The sequence below is a fragment of the Halichoerus grypus genome, chromosome 8, assembly GCF_964656455.1.
Source record: "Halichoerus grypus chromosome 8, mHalGry1.hap1.1, whole genome shotgun sequence".
NCBI lineage: Eukaryota > Metazoa > Chordata > Mammalia > Carnivora > Phocidae > Halichoerus > Halichoerus grypus.
The window spans coordinates 41,975,732-42,000,897 of record NC_135719.1 but is presented as its reverse complement, the minus strand read 5'-3'; the positions used below and the strand labels follow the sequence as shown (position 1 = coordinate 42,000,897).

General features: G+C 54.6%; 1 protein-coding gene across 1 annotated transcript in view; it reads right to left on the bottom strand.

Annotated features, from left to right (window-relative positions):
- Window positions 1-10,666: 10,666 nt before the first annotated feature.
- The window catches only part of HCN4 (hyperpolarization activated cyclic nucleotide gated potassium channel 4), a 41,495-nt gene continuing 26,995 nt past the window's right edge, over window positions 10,667-25,166 (bottom strand). The window contains exons 3-8 of the mRNA XM_036065820.2: window positions 18,687-18,848; window positions 16,394-16,612; window positions 13,368-13,514; window positions 13,030-13,270; window positions 12,573-12,737; window positions 10,667-12,464 (exon numbers count right to left, since the gene is read on the bottom strand). Of these exons, the coding sequence (XP_035921713.1) occupies window positions 11,005-12,464; window positions 12,573-12,737; window positions 13,030-13,270; window positions 13,368-13,514; window positions 16,394-16,612; window positions 18,687-18,848 (2,394 nt within the window). The 3' untranslated portion in view covers window positions 10,667-11,004. The remainder of the gene's footprint in view (window positions 12,465-12,572; window positions 12,738-13,029; window positions 13,271-13,367; window positions 13,515-16,393; window positions 16,613-18,686; window positions 18,849-25,166) is intronic.

Here is a 25,166-nt window from a genome sequence, read left to right as displayed (position 1 = left end):
TGCTCTAATCTTTATTATTTCCTTCCTTCTACTTGATTTGTTTAGTTTGCTTTTCTTTTCTGAATTTCCTAAGGTGAATGTTGAGGTTATTGATTTAAGGTCTTTTTTAAACTATAGTAGCTTATTTGCTATAAATTTCCCTCTGAGCACTGCTTTTGCTGCACCCTGTAAGTTTTGGTATGTTGTGTTTTTGTTTCCATTCATCTCAGTTTACTTTCTAATATTCCCTGTGATTTCTTCTTTGACCCTTTTGTTCTTTAGAAGTCTGTTGTTTAATTTTCATATAGTTGTAAATTTTGCAAAGTTCCTTCTATTATCAATTTCTAATTTCACTATATGGTCATCAGAGAACATACTTGGTATGATTTCAATTCTTTTAAAATTTATTGAGGCTTGTTTTCTGGCTAACGCATGGTCTTATCCTGAAGAATGTTCCATGGGCACTTGAGAAAAATATGTATTTTGCTGTTGTTAGGTGGGGTGTTCTAGATGCCTGTTAGATCTAGTTGGTTTATATTGTTGTTCAAATTTTTTATTTCCTTCCTGATTGTCTATCCAGTCATTTTACCCATTATTGCAAGTGGGGTATTGAAGTCTACAGCTATTGTTGTTGAGTTATCTATTTCTCCCTTCCATTATGTCAGGTTTGCTTCATGGATTTTGGGGCTCTGTTGTTAGGTGTATATGTGTTTTTAATTGTTAAATCTTCTTGGTAGATTGACACTTTTATCATTTTAAAACATTCCTTGTCTTTAGTACCAATTTTGTCTTAAAATATACTTTGATATTAGTATAGCCACTCCAGCTCCCTTTTGGCTAAAATTTGTATGATGTATCTTTTCACATCTTTTCAACTTATTTGTGTCTTTGGATATGAGATGTGTCTCTCATAGACAGCATAGGGTTGAATTTTATATATATATGTAATATATATTTAATATATTAAATAATATATCACAAATAGTATTGTACTAACATATAAATATATTAATACATATTAATTAATGCACTTAGAGTATACATTTTGATTAGATTATGTATTAATACATATCTATCAAAATTATATAGTTTTATTTTTCATTCTGCCAATTTCTGCTTTTTAATTAGAATATTTACTATTTATATTTATATAAGCGCTGATAAGGTAGGATTTATATCTGGCATTTTGCTGATTGTTTTCTATGGGTTTTTTTTTTTTTTGGTCCCTTTATTACTCTGCTACTACCTTCTTTTGTGTTAAGTAAATATTTTCTAATGTACCCTTTTAATTCCCTTGTCCAAAGTCACAAATCATACAAGAAAAATTTAGTAAGTTGAGCATCATCAAAACTGAAAATGTTTAGCGCTTGGGGCACTTGGGTAGCTCAGTCAGTTAAATGCCTGACTCTTGGTTTCGGTTCAGGTCATGATCTCTGGGTGGTGAGATCGAACCCCACTTCAGGCTCATGCTGGGCATGGATTCTCTCTCTCCCTCTCCCTCTGCCCCTCCTGCTCATGTTCCCTCTCTCTCTAAAATAAATAAATAAAGCTTAAAAAAAATGTTTACCATTTGAAAGACATGATTAAGAAAATGAAAAGGCAAGCCATAAACTGGGAGAAAATATTTACAAAACATATATATTATAAAGGGCTTGTGTTCTGAATATATTATTTATAATTCAATACTAAGAAAACAAATGACCCAACAAAAACCAATGGGTAAAAATTGGAATGGTTACTTGACCAAAGTACACATATGGATAGCAAATAAACACCTGAAAAGATGCTCAGCATCTTGAGTCATTATGGAAATGCAGATTAAAACCAGGAGTTAGCATTACACACCCTCTTGATGGTAAAAATAAAAGACCGACAATATCAAGTGTTGCAAGGACGTGCAGTCACCAGTACTCTCATAAAACTGCTGGTGGATGGGAAAGCAAACAGTATTCCAGCTCAAAAAATAATCTAGCAGTTTCTTATAAAGTTAACCATATACTTACCATATGACCTAACAGTGCCACTCCTCGATATTTTTTTTAAAGATTTTCTTATTTATTTGAAGGGGGAGTGAGTAGTGGGAGGGGCAGAGAGGAAAGGAGAGGCACGAGCAGATTCCAAGCTGAGTGCAAACCCAACTCGGGCTCCGGGCTCGATGTCACAACCTCAAGATCATGACCCGAGCTAAAACCGAGAGTCAGATGCTTACCTGAGACACCCAAGTGCCCCCACTCCTGGATATTTATTCAAGATAAATGAAAATCTATGTCACATGAAGACTTGAACATGGATGTTCATAGGAGCTTTATTCTGAATAACTGGAAACTGGAAACAACCCGTGTTCCACAGCTAGTGAAGGAGTAAGCGAACTGTGGCTTATCCAGAAAGGGAGTGTTGCTGTGCAGGATGCACGACAGTGACAGATCTTGAAAGCTTTAGACTAAATGACAGAAATCAGACACAAGAGACACATATTTTGTGATTCCATTTATATGAAATTCTAGAAAAAACAAAACTTTAGTGACAGGAAGACTGCCAGGGTCCAGGAGTGGGAGGACAGGGATTGACTGCAAAAGGACATGAGGGTTTGGAGGAGTGATGGAAATGTTCTCAATCTTAACTGTGGGGGGGTGGTTATAGGACTGTGTCCATGTGTCAAAACTCAGCCTCCATAAAACAAGTAGATACAGTTAGCAACCGCAACATAAAAACAAGGTACCAGGAATAAATCTAACAACATGTACAAACCATCATGAAGAAACCATAAAGCCATGTGAAAAATTTGGCAAAGGCAGTTAATGCCCAGCAAATATTCCATATGCTCCCTCAGGTTTCCATGCCTCCTTGGCAGTTACGTGGTGGCCAAGTGACAACAGACTATGAGAGGAAGTGAAGTGTGTCGCTGCTGGAGAGAAGTGGTTCATAATCACTCATCTCTTCCAGTTGTCTCTGCTCCTCCCACAGTGATCAGGGGACCAGGGGTTCCAGCTGACATCTGTGAGGAGAGTGGCTGCCCGGCCTGCAGAGGAATTTACTTGAGCTGGAGTAAATCTTCATTGTGTGAAACCATTGAAATTTGGAGCTTTTTCTGTTGGGGCAGTGAGTGCTAATTATCCCGACTAGTACCCCCCCACAAAAAAAATTTTAAAGAAGACCCAAGTGTGGGGAGAATTATACTCTGTTCATCCATAGGAATACAAATTTTAATAATAATATTTATGTAATTTCAAATGAGAAGTCCATTGAAGTCTTCATGCATCTTAACAAAGTGATTATACAATATATATGATAGTACAGAGAACCTAGAATAGCCAAGACATTCCTTAAGAGGGAGAAGGTGAGGACTAGCTCAACTAGACATCAACATACTATAGTGACTAAGACAGGGTACTATTTGAACAAGGATAGGCAAACTAATGGTACTGAACACAGAGTCTCAACAAAGACCCAGAGATGAAATATAAGTGACTTTGTAGATTAGTAGGAACAATTGGTTGTCCATATGAAGCAAAAATGAAATTGAATTCTGCCCTGATACCATACCAAAGTTAGGTCAGGTTAGGTTAAGCAACACTTCACATTTTTACAAATTAATATAGAAGAATATCTTTATAACATCAGAGGCAGATATGTTTCTTAAACCAGCAAAAAAGACACTAAAGAAATACTAGACATTTAAAAAAAAAATTGCTTAAACTGGACCTCACTAAAATGTAAAACTTCTGTTTATCAAAACTAAAAAAGGTACGACCCAGCAATTGCACTACTGGGTATTTACCCCAAAGATACAAATGTAGTGATCCAAAGGGGTACATGCACCCCGATGTTTATAGCAGCAATGTCCACAATAGCCAAACTGTGGAAAGGGCCAAGATGTCCATCGACAGATGAATGGATAAAGAAGTGGTATATATATACAATGGAATATTATGCAGCCATCAAAAGGAATGAGCTCTTGCCATTTGCAACGACATGGATAGAACTGGAGAGTGTTATGCTGAGCGAAATAAGTCAATCAGAGAAAGACATGTATCATATGACCTCACTGATACGAGGAATTCTTAATCTCAGGAAACAAACTGAGGGTTGCTGGAGTGGTGGGGGGTGGGAGGGATGGGGTGGCTGGATGATAGATATTGGGGAGGGTATGTGCTATGGTGAGCGCTGTGAATTGTGTAGGACTGTTGAATCACAGACCTGTACCTCTGAAACCAATAGTACATTATATGTTTAAAAAAAAAAAAAGTAGGAAGGGAAAAATGAAGGCAGCAAAATCGGAGAGGGAGATGAACCGTGAGAGAAACAAACTGAGGGCTTTAGAGGGGAGGGGGGAGGGGAGATTGGTTAGCTCGGTGATGGGTATTAAGGAGGGCACGTACTGCATGGAGCACTGGGTGTTATATGAAAACAATGGATCGTGGATCACAACATCAAAAACCAATGATGTAATGTATGGTGATATAACAATAAAATAAAATTAAAAAAAAAACTTAAAAAAAGTGAAAATAAAAGCCATAAACAGGAAGAAGATATTTGTAACATCTCATGAACAAAGAATGTGTTTCCCAAATAGATGTGTGTGCCTGTGTGTGTGTGTGTAAAACTGCTACAAATCAATAACAAAATAATAGGAAATCAGGCAAAATACATGAAAAAATATTTCTCTGAAGAGGAAATACGAATGGCAAATGAATATACGAGAAAACATTGAAACTTACTAGTAATTAGGGATTTGCACATTAAAACATAATCAGGTATCACTAGATTGGGAAAAATAACAAAGTCTGATGATTCTAATTATTGGCAAGAATGTGGAGCAAGAGTAACTCACACGCTGCAGGTGGGAGTATAAATTGTTAGAACTACTTAAAACAGTTTGGCATGATCTTGTAAAGCCAAGATTAATTCATCCTATGACTCAGTTATTCTGCAACTAGATACAGAGCCTAGAGATCTTTTAACGCATCTTTATCCAGAGCCACAAACAAGAACATTTCTAGTAGCAGTGTTTGTAATAACGGGAACTGGGACCAACTGAGAGAGCTATCATCTCCAGAAGAATGCCTATGAAAATGGGGGGCAAAGCATATATTGGAATGCGATACAGCAGTGAAAATGAGTTAACTATGCTCCGTGCATCAACAGGGTCTCAAAATTACAATATTGAACAAAACCAGCAAATCACTGGAGACTTCATAAGGCATGATACCACTTACCCAAAGCTCAGATTCTTACTAACGTACTTAGTGGTGGACAAAAGTGGAGCAGGCAGGAAAGATAGATAATTTGTAAAGAAATTGAAAACAAGAAAATGAACTGAAACTCGGTCTGCTTTTTATTATCCCCATACATCAACAATTCTGAGTATTATTATTATTATTTTTTTATTCATTTGACAGAGACACAGCGAGAGAGGGAACACAAGCAGAGGGAGGGGGAGAGGGAGAAGCAGGCCTCCCGCCGAGCAGGGAGCCCGACGCGGGGCTCGATCCCAGGACTCCGGGATCACGACCTGAGCCGAAGGCAGACGCCCAACGACTGAGCCACCCAGGCGCCCCAATTCTGAGTATTATTGATGAAATCCTCCTCCCTGCAAAGACAATTCCTTCCAATCCCCAACCCCCCAACCTTGGTAAGCAACTGAATATATGGTTTAGAGGCATTTTATTTCAGCAGTAAAAGTGTCAGGAAAGGTAAGGGAATGAGAGAATTAAAGTGCAGATGAGCGGTTTTCCTTGGATAGAAGGAGAGGGATACTGTTGGGGACCAGCACAGAGGCCTTCAGAGAAATTCCTTGTGCTCTGTTTTTTAAAATGGAGTGGTTGGTACATGGCTGCTTATCATATTTTTAATGTCTTATTTATGTACTTATTATGTATGTATTATGTGTTTATTTATATCTTCTTTGTGTATGAAATCTCTACCCTCAAGAGAAAGAAAGTTGGAGAAGCAGAATCAGCAGGGGGCAGGGCAGGGCTTGAGCCGAGGCTCTGTGGGGCACTGGAAGCTCCAAACTCCAGAAAGAATAAGAGGTGGCTCAGAGAAGGGTCAGAGAAGGATGAGGAGCCCAGGGACCCCAGCAGCAGGTGCCCAGGCTGAAGCTCAGGGGACTGGGGGCTTGAACGGAGGGAGAGGCCTTCCCCGCCAGGCCAGGGGAGCCAAGGGCATGGGTGAGGTTTCCAGGAAGTGTGTGCACAGTAAGAAGAGGGGGGCCAAGGGGCGGCCTGGAAGCACTCCCCTCCAGGACGAAGGAGAGCCCCTCGCGCTGAGGCTGGGCGGGGGGGGGGGGGGCAACCAGGTCAGCGGGGTCACACTGCCAGCGGGGAAGCTGCCCCTGGGTGCACAGGGAGGGCCGCTGATGACCTGGTCTGGGGCCGCGGGTGGCCAGGAGGCGGGGGCCAGATTGCAGTGGAGGACGAAGTGACTCGGAGGAAGGGACATGCGGGTGGGGAGCGTAGACGGCTCTCCAGAAGTTTGGCTGAGAAGATGACCATCAGCAGCTGGGAACAAACACAAAGTTGAGGGAGGGATTTTGTCAAACTTTTTCAAAGTTTTTGCACAAATGTCAGTCCGGCTTATCCCCAGGAAGGTGGAAAGGGTGCCTTCAGGCCTGCCCCCACCCCCTGCACTCGCAGCCCACCGCAAGGCACCGAAGCGTGGGGGCATTTTGGGGGGGGGCGCTGCCTGTCGCGGTGGGGAGGGAGTATTGGATCCCGACTTGTTCAGGATTGCCGGTACGTGGTGAGGATGACACAGAGGAGAAAGCAAACTGACAGTTTGTCATTTTTATTCTTGTTTTTAAATTCTTACAGACAACACGAGCTTTCTTGCCTGTCCCCGGCCGGGCTGCTCCTAGCGTCAGGCCCTTGGCATGGCACCAGTGGAGAGGGGCAGGCGGGGCGTCCCCAGGAGCCGCGTGCATCCTGGTCCCTTCACGTTCTAGCAGCCTGGTCGGGGGCAAGTTCCTCGCCCGGCCGCGTCCGTGCCCTTTGGCTCACTGAAGCTGAGGTGAACTCTGACCAGTCAGGGCGGTGTGGGGAGAGGGAGAGAGGGGGAAGCACCCAGCGCCTGGCACAGTGGGTACTTACTGTCCTTTTGGAGTCAAGGAACAGAAGTGACTGGTGTTGCCCGCCCGCCCCCCCAGCCCCCAGGGGAGGAGCAAGGCCCAGTGCAGGTACCTGGGGGATTTGTCCTGGATGCGCAGGGCTGGTGGGTGCGGGTGACTATCCTTGGGGCCACCCAGGTGCACCTCTGCCCCGCGAGGTTTGGCTGGACTAAATCAGTGACTGTTGGAAAAGGCTTCCCCGTAGCCTCAAAGGCCAGGCCCGCGGGCCACCTCCGCCCTCCCCGCCGGTCCCTGAGGAGCCACGCTGCCTGGGCCGCAGGGGGCAGTTGTCATGGGGACGCAGGGCCTGCCGAGCTGCCTCCTTAGCAACGGGACTCGGAGGCTGGTTCCCATGGAAACAGCATCCACTCGGCCATCAGTGATGAGGACCGGGTTCCCTGCCCTTTTCGGAGGACTTCCCCTCCTCCCTCAGGGGGCCGCACGGCAGGCAGTCCCCGCGCGCAGAGCCGGGAGCCCCGGGGACTTCGCTGTTCCAGCCGCCGATGGCTGCCTCTCCCCCATCTGGCCAGGTTGCGGGGCTGGGGGTGACCCCCTGCAGCCCCGGGGGGAGCGAGGGCAGCCGTCTGAAGGCTTCACAGAGGGTCTGGGGGCCAAGCCCGGGGCCCCACCCCAGCCCGTCAGGAGGGAATGGGCGCCCCACCTCCTAACAGCGAAGCCGCCCATCCCGAGGGTGCCTCAGCTTCCCCAGCCCGCTCAGGGGCCCAGCAGCCGTGTCCCACCCTTGGCCACTCTGAAACCCTCTGTCCTGGCCATGACACCCTACCCCCCCATCACCTTTGGGCCCCCAGCCACCCTCCAGTTTCTGAGGGCCCATCTTCAGTATCCCAGTGGAGTCCACGTGCACAGTGACCGTCCTCCTTCCCCTTCAGGGAGCACCAAGGAGTCCCAGCCCTGGCAGCTGGGGTGCGCGGGGGCTGAGTCAGGGTCTCACAGCTCCACCAGCTGACAAAGGACACACCCGCTCCCTCTCTCTCTCCTCCTTAATGACTCACCAGCCCATGAACAGCACACGGCTGCAGCCACAGCCAGCCCTCTCACACCGCCTCGCACCTTTACTCCCCTGCTTTTGGGGACACAGGCTTGTGCCTCCAAGTGCCACATGTGCTCTAGGGGCCGTGTCCCCCGCCCACCACAGCCTGGCTCCTGAGCCTCCAGCGTACCCCACTGACCTTACTCTCCGCTGCCAATCCCAGAGCCCTGGAAGAAGACAGCATCTGCTGGAATTTTTTTATTTAAATAAAATATACAACACGGTGCATTTACCGTTTTCTGTTTTAAAAGTGGTAGATTTGAAAATTGCTTGGGGGGGTTGGGGATGGGTGGGCCCACTGACTGGACCTGGCTTCCCCAGTCTCCGAGGAGTGGCTGGGCTGGGTCAGAGCTTTTATAAAATGCGTGCGTGTGTGTGTGTATGTGTGTGTGTGTGTGTGTGCGTGTGTGCGCGGAGAAGAGGGTGGTGAGGCCAGGCCCTGATGGCAAGGAGAGTGGTCCTCACGCCTCATGCCCCTGCAGCCTCCACCCCTGCTCCTCTCCCCTCCCCCACCGCCCTCCAGGACTAGACAGGCTTTGGATCAAGTCCTGCCATCTTCCTTGAGGGGGGCAGGGGTGTGTGCAGAACTCAGGTTGAGGCTGCCACTTAAATCCTTCCTGCTCTGAGAACTCCCTGGGCCCAAGGGGCATCCTCCTGCCCACTGAAGACCCCAACCAGGCGCCTAGTCTTTCCCCAAGATCCCAGGATCCTTCACCACCTTCTCTCCTGGATGGCTGTCTCCCTCTCCCTGTGGCCCATCCATGGAGACATTGGCCTGTCCCACATCCCAGGACAACTCAGGACCAAACCTGATCTTGACTTCATTCCAGCTGGAGCATGGAGGGGGATTCTGGATGGACAAGGTGGGACCAGCCCTCCCCACTATGCAGGTCTTGGCATCCAAACCTGCTCCCACCCAATAGGCAGGTGGAGTCAGACCACTAACCTTGGCCCTGGCAGGGTCTGGCTGGGGAGGAGGAGTGTGCCTCAGGAGGCATCTGAGCTGCTTTCACATCTGCCCCCAACTGAACCTGCTTCTGGCTCCCAGGTGCCTTCAGAATCAAGGCCAAAGCCCTCGGGCTGCCATCCAACGCCTCTGGATCTCCACCCAAAGCCCTGACTACACCTACACATCCACCTCGGCCCCGTCCTCACTGTGCACTCCATCCCACCCCCGCTCCCCTTTCCTCGCCTCCCCCTTTCTCTTTCCTTCCTCCTCTCTAAATCCCACCTCTCAAGGCCTGGCTCAAGCCCACCACTGGCCACAGGAGGCCCTGCAAGGAGGCCCAGCCACCTCCTGTGTCCTGAGATCATAAGGTCCTGGAGCCCTCAGCCAAAGTTCTCTGGGCTCTCACCATAGCTTGTTGGAGCAGTGGGCTGGGCACATGAGGAGGGAACAGAAGAAACATGATTTATTGAGCACCTACTATGGTGTGTGCCAGGCGCTAGGCTGGGCATTTCACATCTGCTACTTTTCTCATCTGGTCCTCATAGGTCCTTGTGAGGAGGTACCATAATTATTCCCATTTTACAAATGAGGTAACAGACTCAGAAAGGTCAGATAACTAGCCCAAGGTCATAGAGCTACGAAGTGGCAGGGCTGGGATTTGAACCCAGGTCTGATTGCTTCCAAAATCTGGTCTCTTCCCACAGCACTACACTTGGAGACTAACTCAGTCCCTTTCAACAGTTGCTTCTGGAAGGGACATAGGATTTGGCCTCAGGTAGGCATGGATTTAAATCTCCAATCAGTCCTGGCTCTGCCACTCCTAGTTACATGATTCTGGAAAAATTGCCCCAAACTCAGTGTCCTCATCTGTGAAATGGGGAGAATCAAAGTACCCACCTCATGGCCTTTGTGAAATTGAAGGAGTTAATGTGTGTAAAGTGCTAAACCAGTGCTTGGCACAGAGCAGACTCAATAAATAGAAGTTCCCCTCACCTCCCACTGTACAGATGGGAAAATGGAGGGCCCCGGAGGTGACAGGATGTGCTTGAGGCCCCACAGGGAAGGAGGGGTCTTCTGCTTCTGTGTGGGGAGAGGTCAGGCTAGGACTGGATTTGAGACCAGAGATGGAGAGAAAGGGAGCCTGCTGAGAGGTCCTGGGGTCCTCTTCCCTGAGGACTGGAGAGAACATTTTCCCCAGACCCTGTGGTGCCCAGCCAGAGGGCCAAGGCGGGCTGCTGGGTGTAAGGTGACCTGGGTGTCCTGGCAATGGGGTTAAAATGTGCACACATGTGAGTGGCTATCTACACGGCTCTGCAGAGCGCTACATAGCTATACATATACACATCTTACATACATGTACATATATTCATATTCATATACATATCTTGCTAAGTTTGCAGTAGAAAAAAAATGCAAGACTCTCAGGGCCCTGGCCCCGTTTTGTCTCAAGGACTCAGGTGACTGAGGCTCCCCAGAAACACATCGAGGGGCAACCCCTTCCTGGGGGGAACAAGATGACCACAGCTAAGGGTCTGGTGGTGACTGTTGCCCTAAAACAAATACAATAACAGACCTGCTCTAAGAAACCCCAAAGGTGGGTCACCCCCACGCCCGTCAAGCCCCAGAAACCCCCACCTGCCTTCTTCTGGCTTTTGCCTTTGGGCCCTGCCTGCCTCCCTGCCCCCTCCCTCCCTCTAGTGCTGAGTATTAAAATAGTCTATAAAAGCAAGTGACCAAAAATCTATAGCTCTAAGAATACCTGGTTATTTTCTGCTGTCTTTTGTTTTTCTGGTGTGGGTTTTTTTTTTTTTTTTAATGATAATTATTATTGTTATTGGTATATCTCCTAATCACAGTTAAACCTGAAGGAAGAAAGAAGGGAGAAAAAAAGAAGAGAGAAGAAGGAGGGAGGGGCCCCGCTCATAGATTGGACGGCAGTTTGGAGCGCACTGGCTCAGACCTGGCCCCAGGTTCCCTCTGGGGGGCAGCAGTCAGAGGGGGCCCCCCAGAAGAGGCGGCTCTTGCCCCAAACAAAGAAAGAGGGGGTGGCAAAGAACCTGAGGATGTCTTCCGAGGCAGAGTGACATGCTGGCCGGGGAGGGCACCATAGGGCCTCCCCGGGGGACCGAGGCCCCCGCTGCCCCCGCTAGCGCCGCCAGCTCTGGGGACGAGCGGGAAGGCCGCCACGGACTCCCCCGAGGAGTGCGGAGAGGCTCTGCGGAGAGTCTGCGCCCCGTCCTGGGGCAGGGCCGGCTGGGAGGCTGAGATGAGCTTGAGGTCCTGGGTGAGGCGGCCCGGGGTGAGCGGCGGCGTGCCCCGGCGCTGGGGGACCTGGGGGGCCGGGGGGCTGGAGGCGGGCGGCAGGAGCAAGGAACCGTGGGAGCCGGAGGCCCGAGGGGGGGCACTTGGGAAAGTTCTTGGGGGGCCGGGGCTGTGGCCCGGCGGGCTGAGACCTCCGCGGGGGGGAAAGGCTACGGGAGAAGCCCCCCCGGAGGCCCCCGCCACGAAGGACGGCCGCTCAGGTTGCCGCGGGGGCGTCTCTGGCGTGCTCGGCGGGCCGGCGGCCAGGCCGGGGGACAGCTCCCCGGGAGGCTGGCCCAGCTGCCCGGGGCTGGCCGACGGGGACCGGGAGGAGGGCGGGGGCGGCAGGAAGTGCTCCAGGAGCGCCAGGCCCCCCCGCGCCCCGGGCAGCGGGGGCGGCGGCTGGTTGGCCTGCGGCGAGCGGGCGCCGGGCTGCAGCGGCGTGAGCAGCGGAGAGTCGGACGAGGACAGGGAGCCGCCCAGCGCCTTGTGGAAGTGGCCGAAGCCGGCGGCCGCGGCGGCAGGGGCGGAGGCGGAGGGCGTGGGAGCCGGGGAGGAGCCGCCGAGCCCGGGCGGCGGGGAGGAGCCGGACGAGGGCAGGAGCGGGCTCAGGCCGGCGGGCGCGGAGAAGCCGGCCAGCTGCTGGATGTGGAAGGAGGAGGAAGACGGCGTGTCCACCTGCGACGGGCTGCTGGCGGGCGAGGCGGAGCCCAGCGCCGACGGGATCAGGGACTGCAGCCGCTTCAGGTGCCTGGGCGTCTGCCCCGCCCCGAGGCCGCCTAGCCCGGGGCCGGGGGGCGGGCGGAAGATGGCGGCGGGCAGGCGGGGGTGGTGGGTGAGCGCGATGGCCACCGAGGTGGTGGCCGCGGCGGCCTGCAGCGGCGCCTGGATCAGCGGCGTCCAGATGACCGGCGTGGGCGTCGGGGTGGCGGAGGCGGCGGCCTGGACGCGGTGAGCGCAGTGGGCCATCTCGCGGTCATGCTGCACGATCTGCTGGATGATCTCGTTCTCCTGGTAGTTGAAGACGCCTGAGTTGAGGTCGTGCTGGACTTTGTGGAGGAGGATGGAGTTCTTCTTGCCTGGGCCACGGAACCAGAGCAGGGGCTCAGGCCGGAGCGGGAGGCGGGGCGTGCGGGGGAGTGGGAGAGGGGTCCCCCTCCCGGCCACCGCCCTGCCCGGCCGCTCACCAATGCGGTCGAGGCGGTCCAGCGCCACCGTCTCGAAGGCCCGCCGCATCATGGGGTACTCCTCCAGCACCTCGTTGAAGTTGTCCACGCTCAGCGAGTAGAGGCGGCAGTAGGTGTCGGCCCTCACGCTGGCCGTGCGCCGACCCCGAGTCAGCAAGCAGATCTCTGCCAGGACAGCGGGAGTGGGGAGGGGGGCTCGAAGGGGCCTCCTGCTCGCCCCCTTACCTGGGTCCCCACTGTCTGGTGGGGAAGCTTGACGGTCACAAGGCCCCATCCCCAGCGGTGACCACACTAGATGCCCCCAAGTGCATGCCAGGCTCTTTCCTGGCTCTGGCACCCCCACGCTGGGCCACAGACACCCACCTCCAGGCAGTGGCCACAAAGGACCCCAAACTTCATCCTCGGTGTCTCTCCAGCCCATTCCCCTGTCCCCCTAGAGTTCCCTGAGCCACCTCACCTCCAAAGTAGGAGCCGTCTGCCAACTTGGTCTCCTTGTTGCCCTTGGTGAGCACACTGACCACACCGTGCTGGATGAAGTACATCTTCTTGCCGATGGTGCCTTCACGGATGATGTAGTCCCCGGGCTGGAAGACCTCGAAGCGCAGCTTGGTCAGCATGGAGGTCACAAAGTTGGGGTCCGCATTGGCAAACAGAGGCATGGAGGCCACCAGCTTCCGGCAGTTAAAGTTGATGATCTCCTGCTCCCCAGACAGGGTGGACGGGCAGAGAGGGAGGAGGTGAGGGAGCTGCCCAGCAGGAGGGAAGTTCCCCTCCCCGCCGCCGCCCCCGGCTCACCTCCCTCAGCGGCTCGCTCAGCTCGCCCAGGATGCTCTCCTCGTCGAACATCTTGCCCTGGTAGCGGTGCTCATAGTAGTCGTGGATGCGCTGCCGCGTGTCGGGCGGGAGCTTGTGGAAGGACATGTACTGCTCCACCTGCTTGTACTGAGTGCGGGGAGAGAGGGAGAGGGCGTCAGCTCCTGAGGGCCCCGGCCCCCCTGGTGACCAGACGCTGAGATCCTCGGTGTGGGCGTGCCCCAAACCATGGCCCTGACTCCCAGCCACTTGGGGCGGGGGAGGGGCTCCATCAGAGTGCTAAGGGCCCTGGAGATGGCCGGGGACAATAGGGGCTGTCCAAAGCCCCGTTCTGGGCCAACCGACCAGGAGCCCATCAAGTTTCCTCTGCACATGGGTCTTTTCTGTGTCACACTGTGGACCAGAGAGGCCTCGGCCTTGGAGGAGCTCTTTGCCACCAGCAGTCACAGGGCCTGGGCAGCAGGGTTGGGCTGCAGTGGGTTAGGGGGGCCGGAGGCTAAAGTCAGGATGCCTGACCCATCATAGGCTGTGTATCCAAACATGGCCCCCCGGCTGGCTCCAAGTCATTTTGTTGAAGAGTGACGCTAGCCCACGGGAGGACCAGGGTAGAACAAGGTCCTTCATCAGAGGTTGGGGATAAGAGATTTGTGAGCCTAAATGCCCAGGGCTCAAGCAAATATGAAATGCTCCCATCCACCCAGGGGTGAAGGCTGGGTGCTGCTCCAGCCGTCCCAGGACTGTGGGTGCAGAGTGGGGGTCCACAGGGGCACTCTAGGCAGAAACAGATTAGGCAAGAACAGAGTTTTCCCACACTGAGATGGAAGGGGAGTTCCTATACCCCGGGAACAAGCAGAAGAGGGGAGCCTGTTCTCACACATTGGTGCTCCCAAGAGGTGGGGACGGAGTGCGGCTGCAGACAGATGCCAGCAGGCAACCAAGGGCTGGGAGATGAAGTTTCTGTGCTTTCTTCCAGCCAAGCTGGCTCTGTCTGCTCGAGGTTGTGCCCAGCCCCAGGAGACAGGGACTTCCCAGCTGGCTATGGGGATGGGCAGTCAGAACAGCTAGAGCTGTATTTTAGAGAATTCCCCACACCTGGAGCATCAATAATGGTGGGGAGGCAGCGTCTGGAGACGGGGCGGGAGCTGGAAGCTTGTTGAAGTGATCCAGGCGAGAGCTGGTAGTGGGGACCGAGGGGAGGCAATACATTTCTGAGAGATTTATGGGCAAATCATATTGGAGAGCCATTAGCTAAAGAACGAAATAAAGACAATTCTCAAATGGAAAGTCACAAGCAGCTTGACTCTGCCCTCGAATGAACTCTGGTGCTTTTTCTAAATTATCCCTGATTGTAGTCCCCCATCCTGGTCCCACACGGAGCCCTGACCCTGGTCTCACACTGAGTCCTGACCTGGTCACAGGCTGGGCACTGACCCGGGCCCACACTGATCCCTCACGTGGCTCTGGACTAAGCCCTGGCCTTTATAACCTGACTCCTCTTCTCCTTCCCCTTTCCAGCCCCCTCACTCCTAACCCAGGACCCTTTGTTCTAATCAGGCTGGTTTCTTTCCTACCCATCTGCATACACCTTTGCTCATGCTCATCATGATGACTAGCCTAGAATTCTCTTCTACCTTCTTCCTCTGCCTCCCCAAACTGCCCCTCCCACCCTGCCCTGGTCTTGCAGACTCTCCCGACCTTTCCTTTTGGCCGCTTGGGACCTGGGCCTCCATGTCTTGGTCACCACACCAAGGGACAGCACCTGGGGCAGGCAGGCAGCCAGTTAATCAATACACACTGAGTCCTGCGATGTGCCGGACACCGGGAATTCAATGGGGAGGCATAGACCTGGGTCCTGCCCTCACGGAGCCACAGCCTGGATGGGCAAGATGGACGCTAAACAACGGACCACACAGAGGAAATAAATATGGCACGAGTTCCGGCTGTGGTGAAGGGGAATTAGAGGGCACCATGGGTCACATGATGGGTGGGACTGATGGGGTCACAGAAGGCTCACCAAGGTGAAGTGCAGGCTGAGAGGTGCAGAAGTGGTCGGGTGAAAAGGAAAGAGGAGAGTTCCAGGCTGGTGTCTGTGCCAAGGCCCTGTGGCAGGAGGACACGTGCGCGGGGTGGGCAGGCCTGGCGAGGCTGGAATGGAGGGCTGCAGGCCCATGGCATGATCTGGGCATGAGAAGGGCAGGGGCCAGATTATGCCCCTTAAATGCCAGGCTGAGGAAACCCACCTTGGAGTTCCTCTGCATCTATGAGTAACGTGAAGACTTTGACGAGTTTTAAGCAGGATGATATGATCAACTTTACATTTTTTTAAGTGCCTGCTCTAACCTGCCATGCGGAGCATGGAGAGGAAGGTGGCAGATGGAGCCCACTTAGCCAATAAATATTGAATAGCCTGCTCTGTGCTCACACAGTCTTAGCGGTTGGCGTGTATTACTCACTCCTCATAAACCGAATGATATGACCCCTTCTACTTACTGTCTCCATCTTACAGATGAGCAAGTGGGGCACAGAGATGGGAAGTAACATGCCCACGCTCCATGGACAGCCAGTTATATCATTTGGGCCCCACTGCCCGGGAGAGCTAGAAGGACCAGCCAGAGGGGGAGGAGGGAAGCCGAGAGTGTGCGGTTACAGAAACCAAGTGCGGAGCCAAGAACGGAGCGGTAACTGTCAAACACCGCCGAGATGCCAAGCGAGGGCAGGACCCGAAAGCAGCCATTGGCGTTTAGCAGTGCGGAGGGCACTGGGGAACTTCAATTCAACGGGCTGAGCCATGGATTCAGCAATCCTAAAAACGTGGGGGTTTGTTTGTTTTAGGAACTTGTCCATGAAAAATAGGCAGACAACAGAAAAATGAGCAGCCGAGGCCAGATGATGGTAGAGGGCAGAACTCGTCGGCCCCCACCAGACCCACCGGCTGCCAGCCTGTTTTCCCTGGGGGTCACGGGGTTCTCCCGAGACAGCCCAGGACGGACCACAGCTTTCCGCCCTACCTTTTCCTGGTACTGGCGCCGGGAGGAGTCCAGGGACTGGATGAGGGCGGTGGCGTGGCCGATGAACATGGCATAGCAGGTGGCGCCCACAATCATGCTGAGCATGGTGAGCCAGACATCCGACATGCCCACGGGCGCCTGCCGTCCATACCCGATGCACAGCATGTGGCTCATGGCCTTGAAGAGGGCGTAGGAATACTGCTTTCCCCAGGAGTTGTTCTGTGGACAGATTATGGGGTGGGTAGTGAATGGCCGCCCTCTCACTAGCAGCTAGAAAGGTCCGTGCCACCTCGTACCCCTCAACCTAACTCTTTCCCAGTGGCTGAGCCCAGGGAGGGCTTCCAGCCTTGCTGCCGGCTGAAAGCCTTGGGTGAGGGGCAGGAGGCCCATGCTGGTGACCTGTGGTGACAGCAAATCCCCGACTCGGGCCTTTCTCTTGCTCTGGGGGACATGGATCAGGCTAGAAGCCCCAGCAAAAGGAGGGGAGCCAGCCTCGGCCCCCTCTGACTTCTCAATCCCCATAGGGCCGCCTGGAGCCCCCCCCAAGCAGCCAAAGGCTGCAGGCTGAGCCACCCTGCTGTCCTCCACTTGCTGAAATAGTTCCATCCCCCCCCCCAAACTTCTACCAAGTGAAGCCCATTTCCCCACTGACCTCAATTATAAAACCAGATATGCTTCCCCTGGGGGGACAGGCTCCGGCAGACTGAGCCAAAAACACTGTCCTCATTTTGGGTGAGCAAAGTTGAGGCGCTGCAGAGCTAACTCGCCTGGGTGAGCCCTGCCGGAATGGGTCCAGGGCTGAGGCCCCCCTAGTCCTCCCCCGCCAGGAGCTGGACTGTGTGGAACAGACATTGCTTGGGGGCAGGAGGAGGGAGGAAGGGAGTGAGCGAGGCTCCTGACTATTTTTGTCTCCAAAGCCAGTCAGTGTCTCAAGGAAGTCTCCATGTGGGAACGCTGGGTGCAGAAGGGCCATCTCCTGAATTTAGTGCATGTGTGGGCCTGTCACCCTCACACAGTGGAAACTGTCCCCAAAGAGGAAGCTGCCAAATGAACCCCAGCATCTGCCACCTCCCCACTGTCTCCCTGTTCACACAGGGGACGTATTAGCAACTATGCGCAGGACTTTGTGCAGGACCCACAGAACCGGTGCCCAGAGCCCCAAACCCTTCCGTGGTCAGCAGGCCGTTCCCAGCACCTGGAGAAAGGCCCAGGAGCTCCTAGCCATGTTCAAGGTCACTCAGATGGTCCCAGACAAAGCTGAGCTGGTCTGGTTGCTCTGGGTCCAGACCAAGTTGGGTGGTCAGGGGGGCTGATCCTGGGGTGCTGACCCCGGCTCCCTGCCTGGGGACCTGGGGTGGCCCCCAGCTGTCTCTAGTCAGGGCTTGGGGCCTTACTGCTGAGCCTCTGGGGACCGGGAAATTCAATCCATATGGCCGATTCATTTACACTTAGCTCATCAAAAGGCTGTTTTGTAAAGGCCTATTTGATGCTGAAAGATGCCTTGGGGTCTCTTTCACCTCTTTCAAAGCTGGTTTCTCCTCCCCTAGGGCTCTGGGGATTTGCCCGCCAGCCCGAACCACACAGACAGGGAGGGAGAAGGAGGGAGGCAGGGTTCACCAGACCCCGAGAAATGGCCACAGGTCCAGCGGGTCCTCACCCCACCTGGTGCCCACTCTGTCCATGGGAGGCGCCCGGGGATGGGGAGGGGGGCTCTACGCTATGGCTTCCCAGCCTCCATTCCATCTTCCCTCCCCCACGACAGGGTTGGTGGTAGGGAGGGGGTAAGCCCTCCAGCTCAGGAGGAGCCAGTGTGTGTCTGAGGGGTGGGGGCTTGGGGGCAGGGAAGGGAAGGGGCGGGGAGGGGACAGCCCCGCTCAGCTGCCGGAGCAGAAGCTGGCCAGCCCGGTCTAGGCGCTGCCAACCGTGCTCCTCACAGGTTTCTCTTCCTAGGCTTTTAGGGTTGGTCTGCCTCCCGGGAACGGAGGGAGGAGGGCAGGAGCCCCCAGCCCAGCTTTGCCACACTTGAAACCGTCTGAGAATGACCGGGTCTTCACCTCCTTGGGTGAAGTCAGGGCCAAACCCTGAGGCTCCCATTAGAAGGCCCCGTGGTGAGCGGGACACAGCCCAGGGCGCTGGGACGGACCTCTACCCGTTAGAGCCCTGTGCGCTCGGGCACCAGGCGGGCCCCTCGGGATCCCACGTGCTGGGTCCCAGCTCGCGGCCTGCCTCTGCCCCTTCGTGGCCCGCCCCCCTCTCCCCAAGGTGCAGAGGGAGCGCGGAGCTGGGCGCTCACCACCATGTTGTTGATAGACACCCAGCAGTCGTCGGGGAAGTCCTGCAGCATGGGCACCAAGAACTGCAGGCAGCCGTCCCAGTGGCAGAGCAGCAGCATCATGCCGATGAGGTTCACTATGCGCACCACGGCGCTCGCCAGGTCGTAGGTCATGTGGAAGATCTGTAGGCAGAGGGAAGGAAACTGGCCTAGGTGGGCGGCTGGCCGGGAGAGGGCGTGGCCCCTGCGGCTGCTGGTGGGCACTGCCCCCCGGGGACTGGGCAGAGCAGCTGGCCTGGTGCAGGTGCAGGCGGGGGCAAGGGTGGGGAGGTGGCAGGAAGGTGGCCTGGAAGAGGCACAGAGCAAGCTGTGGGGCCCCAGAGGGATGCCTCCTGGGATTCATGCAGATGGGGGTTCTCCCCCCGGGAAGCCCAGCCCTCCGGGCCGGATACCTGAAGGGAGGGCACCTGGAGGCCCCTGCAGCCCCAGAGTGGGCAGAGAAGCTGCCTCATCAGCTTGCCTAGGCCATGAAGACGACAGGGAGAAGAGCCAGCCAGCTTGAGGCTCCTCAGGGGACCACGGTCTATCGTCATGCTAGGGCCACGGTGTTTCCCCAGCTCTGCCACTAGACACCGAGGACCTGGCAGCGGCAGTGGGCTCTGCTAAAGGCAGCCACGGAACCGAAGGGGAAGCAGCATGGACACAGGGGCTCCCAGTTCACACAGACCTTGATCCCAGGCCCACTTCTACCCAATCCCCAGCTGTGAGACCTTGAGCAAGCCCCTGAACCTCTCTGATTATGTTTCCTCATCTGGAAAATGGCAATAAAAATTCTTACCCGAGTGGACTGTCAAAGGGATTAAATTATACATATAAAGTGCTCGCTACTATAGAAATGTTCCACAAATTGTGAACCATTATTAATTGATGGGTTGTTAATAATTAATCTCTATGATTAGTTAATATGTAGTGGTAGTCATACTCTCCTGTATTGCTTAATAAAGTACAGCCGCTGCAACCCTGGCCTAGCCCCACCCGTGCACCCCCACTCCTGTGGCTCCTAGTGGGAGGCTGAAGCCTGGCGGGGCAGGGCCAGGGTGGGCACATCCCAGCATCCCTGCCCCCCCCCGCCCCACCCTCCTCCCAGAGCTGCTGCTTGGTCTGGTATCAACGGGGATCCCCATGCTGACGGGACAATGAAGGGACAGAGAGCTGGAAGGAAGTCTAGGGGGAGGTCTCTAGAAGCTCTGGTCTTGCCCCTGGCCTGGAAGACTCTGGGGGTGGGATGGGGTAGACTTTGGTGGCTGGTGGCGGGATATGCTGCTACTAGTGACTTGGTTTCCCCTTCTGAAATGTGGGCTTAGTTTGGGGCTAGGTTCTGAAAAGCCAAACATGAATACTACTTGTCGATCACCCCCAGGGGCGCGCCCACCTGCGGCCCCCTTACTAACACTACTCGGCATGTTCCAGCAGAAAGGCGATGGAGTCTTTTCAGGATGAAGCAGACCCTGGAAAGGTTCATGGAGGATGGCGCTCCATCACCCCCACGGCCCCCGTGACAGAGGGACAATAACACCACATCTGAGTGTGGGCCTCTGGGCCCACAGCCATCGTCCCATTTAAACTCACAACAATCCTTTGCTGAAAATATTCGTAATCCATTTTCCACCAAGGCTCGGAGAAGCAAAGGCACCGGCCACTGTCATGGTGGCAGTGGGAAAGGCACGTCCGAGCCCAGGGCTGCCTGCAGATTATCAGACTGGCCCAGTGAGGGAAGGACGGTTTTCAGGAGTTCTGTCTTGCAGATGGAACAACTCAAACCCAACGTGGCTGAGCGATGTGGCTGGATTCACACGGCAAGGGGACCCAGGGCCAGCCCGAACTCCCAGCATCTCGCCTCCATAAGCCCTGTGCTCTAAGCGTGCTGGCTCCCCGCCGAAATGCTGCGTCAGTGTAAGGGCCGTGGGGCACGAGGACCGGGCAGGGCAGTACGGGCCCCAGGCCGCGTCTACGAGGCAGAGCATGTCCAAGCATGACAGCAGGGCCTCCGTCCGTCCGTCCACAGCCGGCCTTGCCCTGGGGCCTGGGTCCCAAGCCCGGGAAGCTCCTCAGCCTCTCCCCACCATCCCCAGCAGCTCCTGAGTACCAGCACCCCAGCTGCGGCTCTGAGGGGAGATCTCACTTCTGGCTCCTCACTGCTTAGGTGGACATCCTAGCTCTATGACCTTGGGCAAATCACTAACCTTTCCAACTCTCGGTTGACCAGGAGGCCACCAGCTCCCCAGACTCAAAGGATAGGGAAGGCAAGTGACGTGGGACCATCCAGTCTCAGAGATGGCCAGCCCTCACGTCCCACCACATCTCAGCCTCCCCTCAGCTAAGACAAGCTAGACATCTGCCCCCCATTTCTCGAGGTTGCTGGAGAAATTAAACTGGCTAAGATAGTCCTCTGGGCCCTGAACACAACATGGGCGGGGTCTTATTATGAAGCTCCCTCATTTCCCAGCTGCTATGGACTGAATGTTTGTGTCCCCCCAAATTCATACGTTGAAGCCCAAACCCCCACGGTGATGACATCAGGAGTTGGGGCCTTTAGGAGGTGATGAGGTCATGAGGGGTGGAGCCCCCATGAATGGGGTCCGTGCCCGAAGAAGAGACACGGAGGAGGATCTTTCTCTGCCATGTGAGGACAGAGCAAGAAGGTGGCCATCCACAAAGGAGGACGAGGGCCTCAGGCAGAAGCCAACCATTCCGGCACCCCAGTTTGTCCTCCCAGCCTCCAGAACTGCGAGAAATAAACGTTTGTTGTTTAAGCCCCCAGGTCTGCCGTATTCTGTTCGAACAGCCCAAGCTGGACAGTGCTTACAGTGTCTATGATAGAGAGTACTATGCACTATGCCACTCTACAGTATACAGTATATTACAGTACTAGAGCTTCAGGTAGCCTCAGCCCCCTTTCAGAAGGCGTCCCAGCCTGGGACAGCTCACGGAGACCGCCCCTCTGCATGAATCACTCCGCGCCTTAGAAACAGAGGTATCCGGGTTGGTATATTTTTATGCAATACCTGCTTCTCTTTGGGTATTGCCTATGTTTTTTGTTCCTTCGTAGCTCATCTTCCTCCAGGATCAGGTCCTTGTCTAGTTTTGCCTTTATCATGACCTCAGCAATGAATGGGGCAGAGCATGTGGTAGGGTCTCAGGAACTGTGAAGCGCTTCGTGACACAGGTAAAGGGGAAGGTGACGATGACCAGGATGGGGATGATGGCGGTGAAGCAGATCAGGGCTGCTACGAGTGTACATGGTGGCATTTGGAAAAGGCCCCACTCTAGGCAGGTGCAGCCGACGGGGACTCTGCCTCTGCCTTCGTGGGAAGAAAAAGGTGACTCTTCCTACAGGTGGGCACAGACTCATGCGTCCTGCAGAGCGTGGTGGTGGTGATGGTGCCCGGTGCTGGCCTGAAGAAGCAGGCGGATGCTGGAAGGGGGCCCGGTGGAGGTGGGGAGGGGTGGGAGGGTGGGAGTTTTTGTGGTCGGGAGGGGTACTGTGGCTGGCAAAGCCAAAGGCACCGACATGGTGAAATACGAACTTCCTGCCAAGAGCTGGTCGGGGCGGGGGGCACATCCATCCAGGCTCGGAGGTACCCCAGGTGGTGAGGACATGCACCCCAGCCCGAACGCTACGGCACCCAGGTATGGTTGCTGAGAGTAAGGCTGGTCGTTGCCGGGAGAGACAGCTGAACACTTGTGTGTCCCCGCTGTGGGCTGGGGCCATAGGCCGCCTGCAAGTCAGCTGCACTGCACAAATATTTATCTTGCTCTTTATACCTCATTAAAAGCCCCTTTTATGATGTTGGTTCTGACTGTGGGGGTTGAGTACCTTCATTTCCAGCCCCGCAAGGCTCGCTGGGCGGGCAGCCTGGGCGCCTCGCTCTCTGTGCCCCGCATGGCCCTCGGGGGAGGGGGGGCTCCGCAGCTTCCCGGCCACAGTGCAGACAGAGTGACATGTCTTCCACCTCGGCCAAGCACCTTCTCTGCTCTGAGCCTCTTTCCTCATCTGTGTAATGGGTCAATAACTGCCAGCTCCCAGGGATGTCTTGGGGATCAGGAGAGATGATGTCCACAGCTGATATATAGTAGGTACTCAATGCATGCTGGTTCCTTTCCTTCCCTCTCTTCCCCAGCCTTTGAACAAAGAGTTCTTTCCTCAGGCCTGGGGAGAGACCAGAAACTGGAGTTTCCGCTGAGGCCTCTTCTTGGGGCCGGGTTGAGTTCCCTCCCAGGGAGACTCATTTTCTCTCCAGGAAAAAAGAACAACTTCTCCCTGTGTCTCAGGGACCAGTGACCACACTGGGGTCAGCAATCCCAGGCCTGAGAGGATGGCTGATGCACGTGTGTCCTGGGGACTGCCTGGAGGTGGCCAAACCGAGGGTCACCCTGGGTCCCTTCCTGGGGCCTACAGAGAGCGCCGAGCCCTACCCCTAGGACCACTCCTCGAATCTGAAAGAGATAGAAAAATCGAGGCCCGTGGGGGAGGAGACTCATCAGGAAGCTCGGCCGCGGCCCAGCCTCCTGCCTCCAGGCTTCCTGCCATGGCTCCTGGCTGCTGAGGGAAAGAGGATGCTAGGATGGGTCGCTGGGGTGCTGGGCCTGCAGGGGAACATCGGGGGTGGGGGGGACGGACCACTGTTTCTAACAATAGCCTCTGTGCCTGTAACAAGCTCACACCTCAGAGGGAGGGAAGTGGCTTGGCTGGGAGAGGCTGGGGAGGAGGATGCTGACCTAGATCGCCTGGGATGGAGGCAGAGGCTGACGTCCTCTGAGAGGGTGGCTTACACCTGCCGAGACCCTCCACCTCCCCTGACTCCCAACACCTGCTAGTAACACTTGCGGACTCTCTGACAGGGGCGCTGCGCTGGGCCGGGCGAGGCAGCTGAAGCCTGGGGGTCGGCAGTCTGGCCTCTCCACAGCTTCTCCGGGGGCCTCGGGCAAGCTGCTGCTTCTTCACAGCTGGCTGACCTTCTAGCCACCACCCAGGGCCACGACAGTGTCCTCAGGGTCAGCTCACATCATCCTTGCCAGGGGAGGCTGGTGTGGGGACCAAGCCCCAACCCCCTAGAACATCAGAGCCCACCTGACAGTCGGGAAAACTGAGGCCCCCAAAGGGAAGAGATTCACATAAGGAGTTAGAGGAGGAGAGACAGCAGGGTTTTCTCTACTGAATACCTCTCTTCCTTTGTCCCCTGTAGACCTGGGACTTCCAGGGTGTCCCTGCTCTTTGCCTCCAGGCCAAGCTGAGGCAAGAAGCCCCAGGGCTAGGGCAGGCTGTGGAGGATGTGAAGACAGGGTACCTGGGGCCAGTTGGGAAAGTCCAGTCCCATCCCAGGGTCCAGTGGGAGCCCTTGGCTGGGCGGTGTGCCCAAAGAAGTCAACTCAAAGCAATTTCCTCCCCAGCTGGTAGGCCAGATAAGGGTGTGTGTGGAGGGGGTGGGAGTCATCTATTTGGTCTCCTGGGATCTGCCTCCCTGCCCAGGAGACTGAGTACCCATGTTCAGTTCAGAGCCCTGACCTGAGGCCTCCTGGGGCCTCTGTCTACCCCAGGGAAGGGCCAGGGCGAGAGCCTGCCTGACCAGTTCTGGGTAGCCCAGAGGGTAGCCAGGCCAGAGAGGCATGGGGACAGAAGCTCTGGACTGAGCTCCCAGGATGTGGGTGCAGGGACAGTAACAGAAGCACTTAGTTTCTATTCCAGGGCTCACTCTGCAGGGCCACGGGCAAGTGTGCCAAATTCTCCCCAAATACTATGGCCCCAGGGCCCAGGCATCAGGAAGCAGCAAGGGTTGTTCCCAGGGGGCAGGGGTCTGGAGACTTGAAGCAATGCTGGAGAAGGAAAAGAGTGGCTACTTGTCTGCTTTTAGTGATAGTCTAGCTGCAAGTTCAAGACAAATGGAAGGCTAGGGGGGTCTTCGGGACTGAGGGAGCCAACATGGTCCAGAAGTCTGCCCGGAGGTCTCTAGGGTCCACCCTCCGGACCATGGTATTTCTACTTGGGACAGAAAACAAGAGACAAGCCTGTGAGGGCGCTCCAGGAAATCTGCCTCTGTTCTTCCTCTGCAGCCGCTCAGAGGGGCCCCAGCCCCCCACCCCCACCCCAACATTCTCCGTGCCTGGATGTCCCAAAGGTACCTCAAACCCAACCCATCACAAAGAACTCCTTACCCCACCCCTCGACCTGCTCGGCTGCCCGCCTTCCCAATCTCAGCTGGGAGTCATCCCTAACAGAGGGACAGACGACAGAATCAAAGTCATCCTGCTTTCAGGCCACCTAAGAATGCAGGAACCCAGAGTCAGGAGGCCCAGTTCCAACATCCTACCACTGGGCCTGCTGGACCTTCTGACCCTATTCCTCACGGACAAACAGGAATTATCAATCCCGCCTGCTTTACCTTGACGCTAGGTGTGAGGAGCCAATAAAATAAAGGGTAAAAAATATTTGGGGGTGCCCGG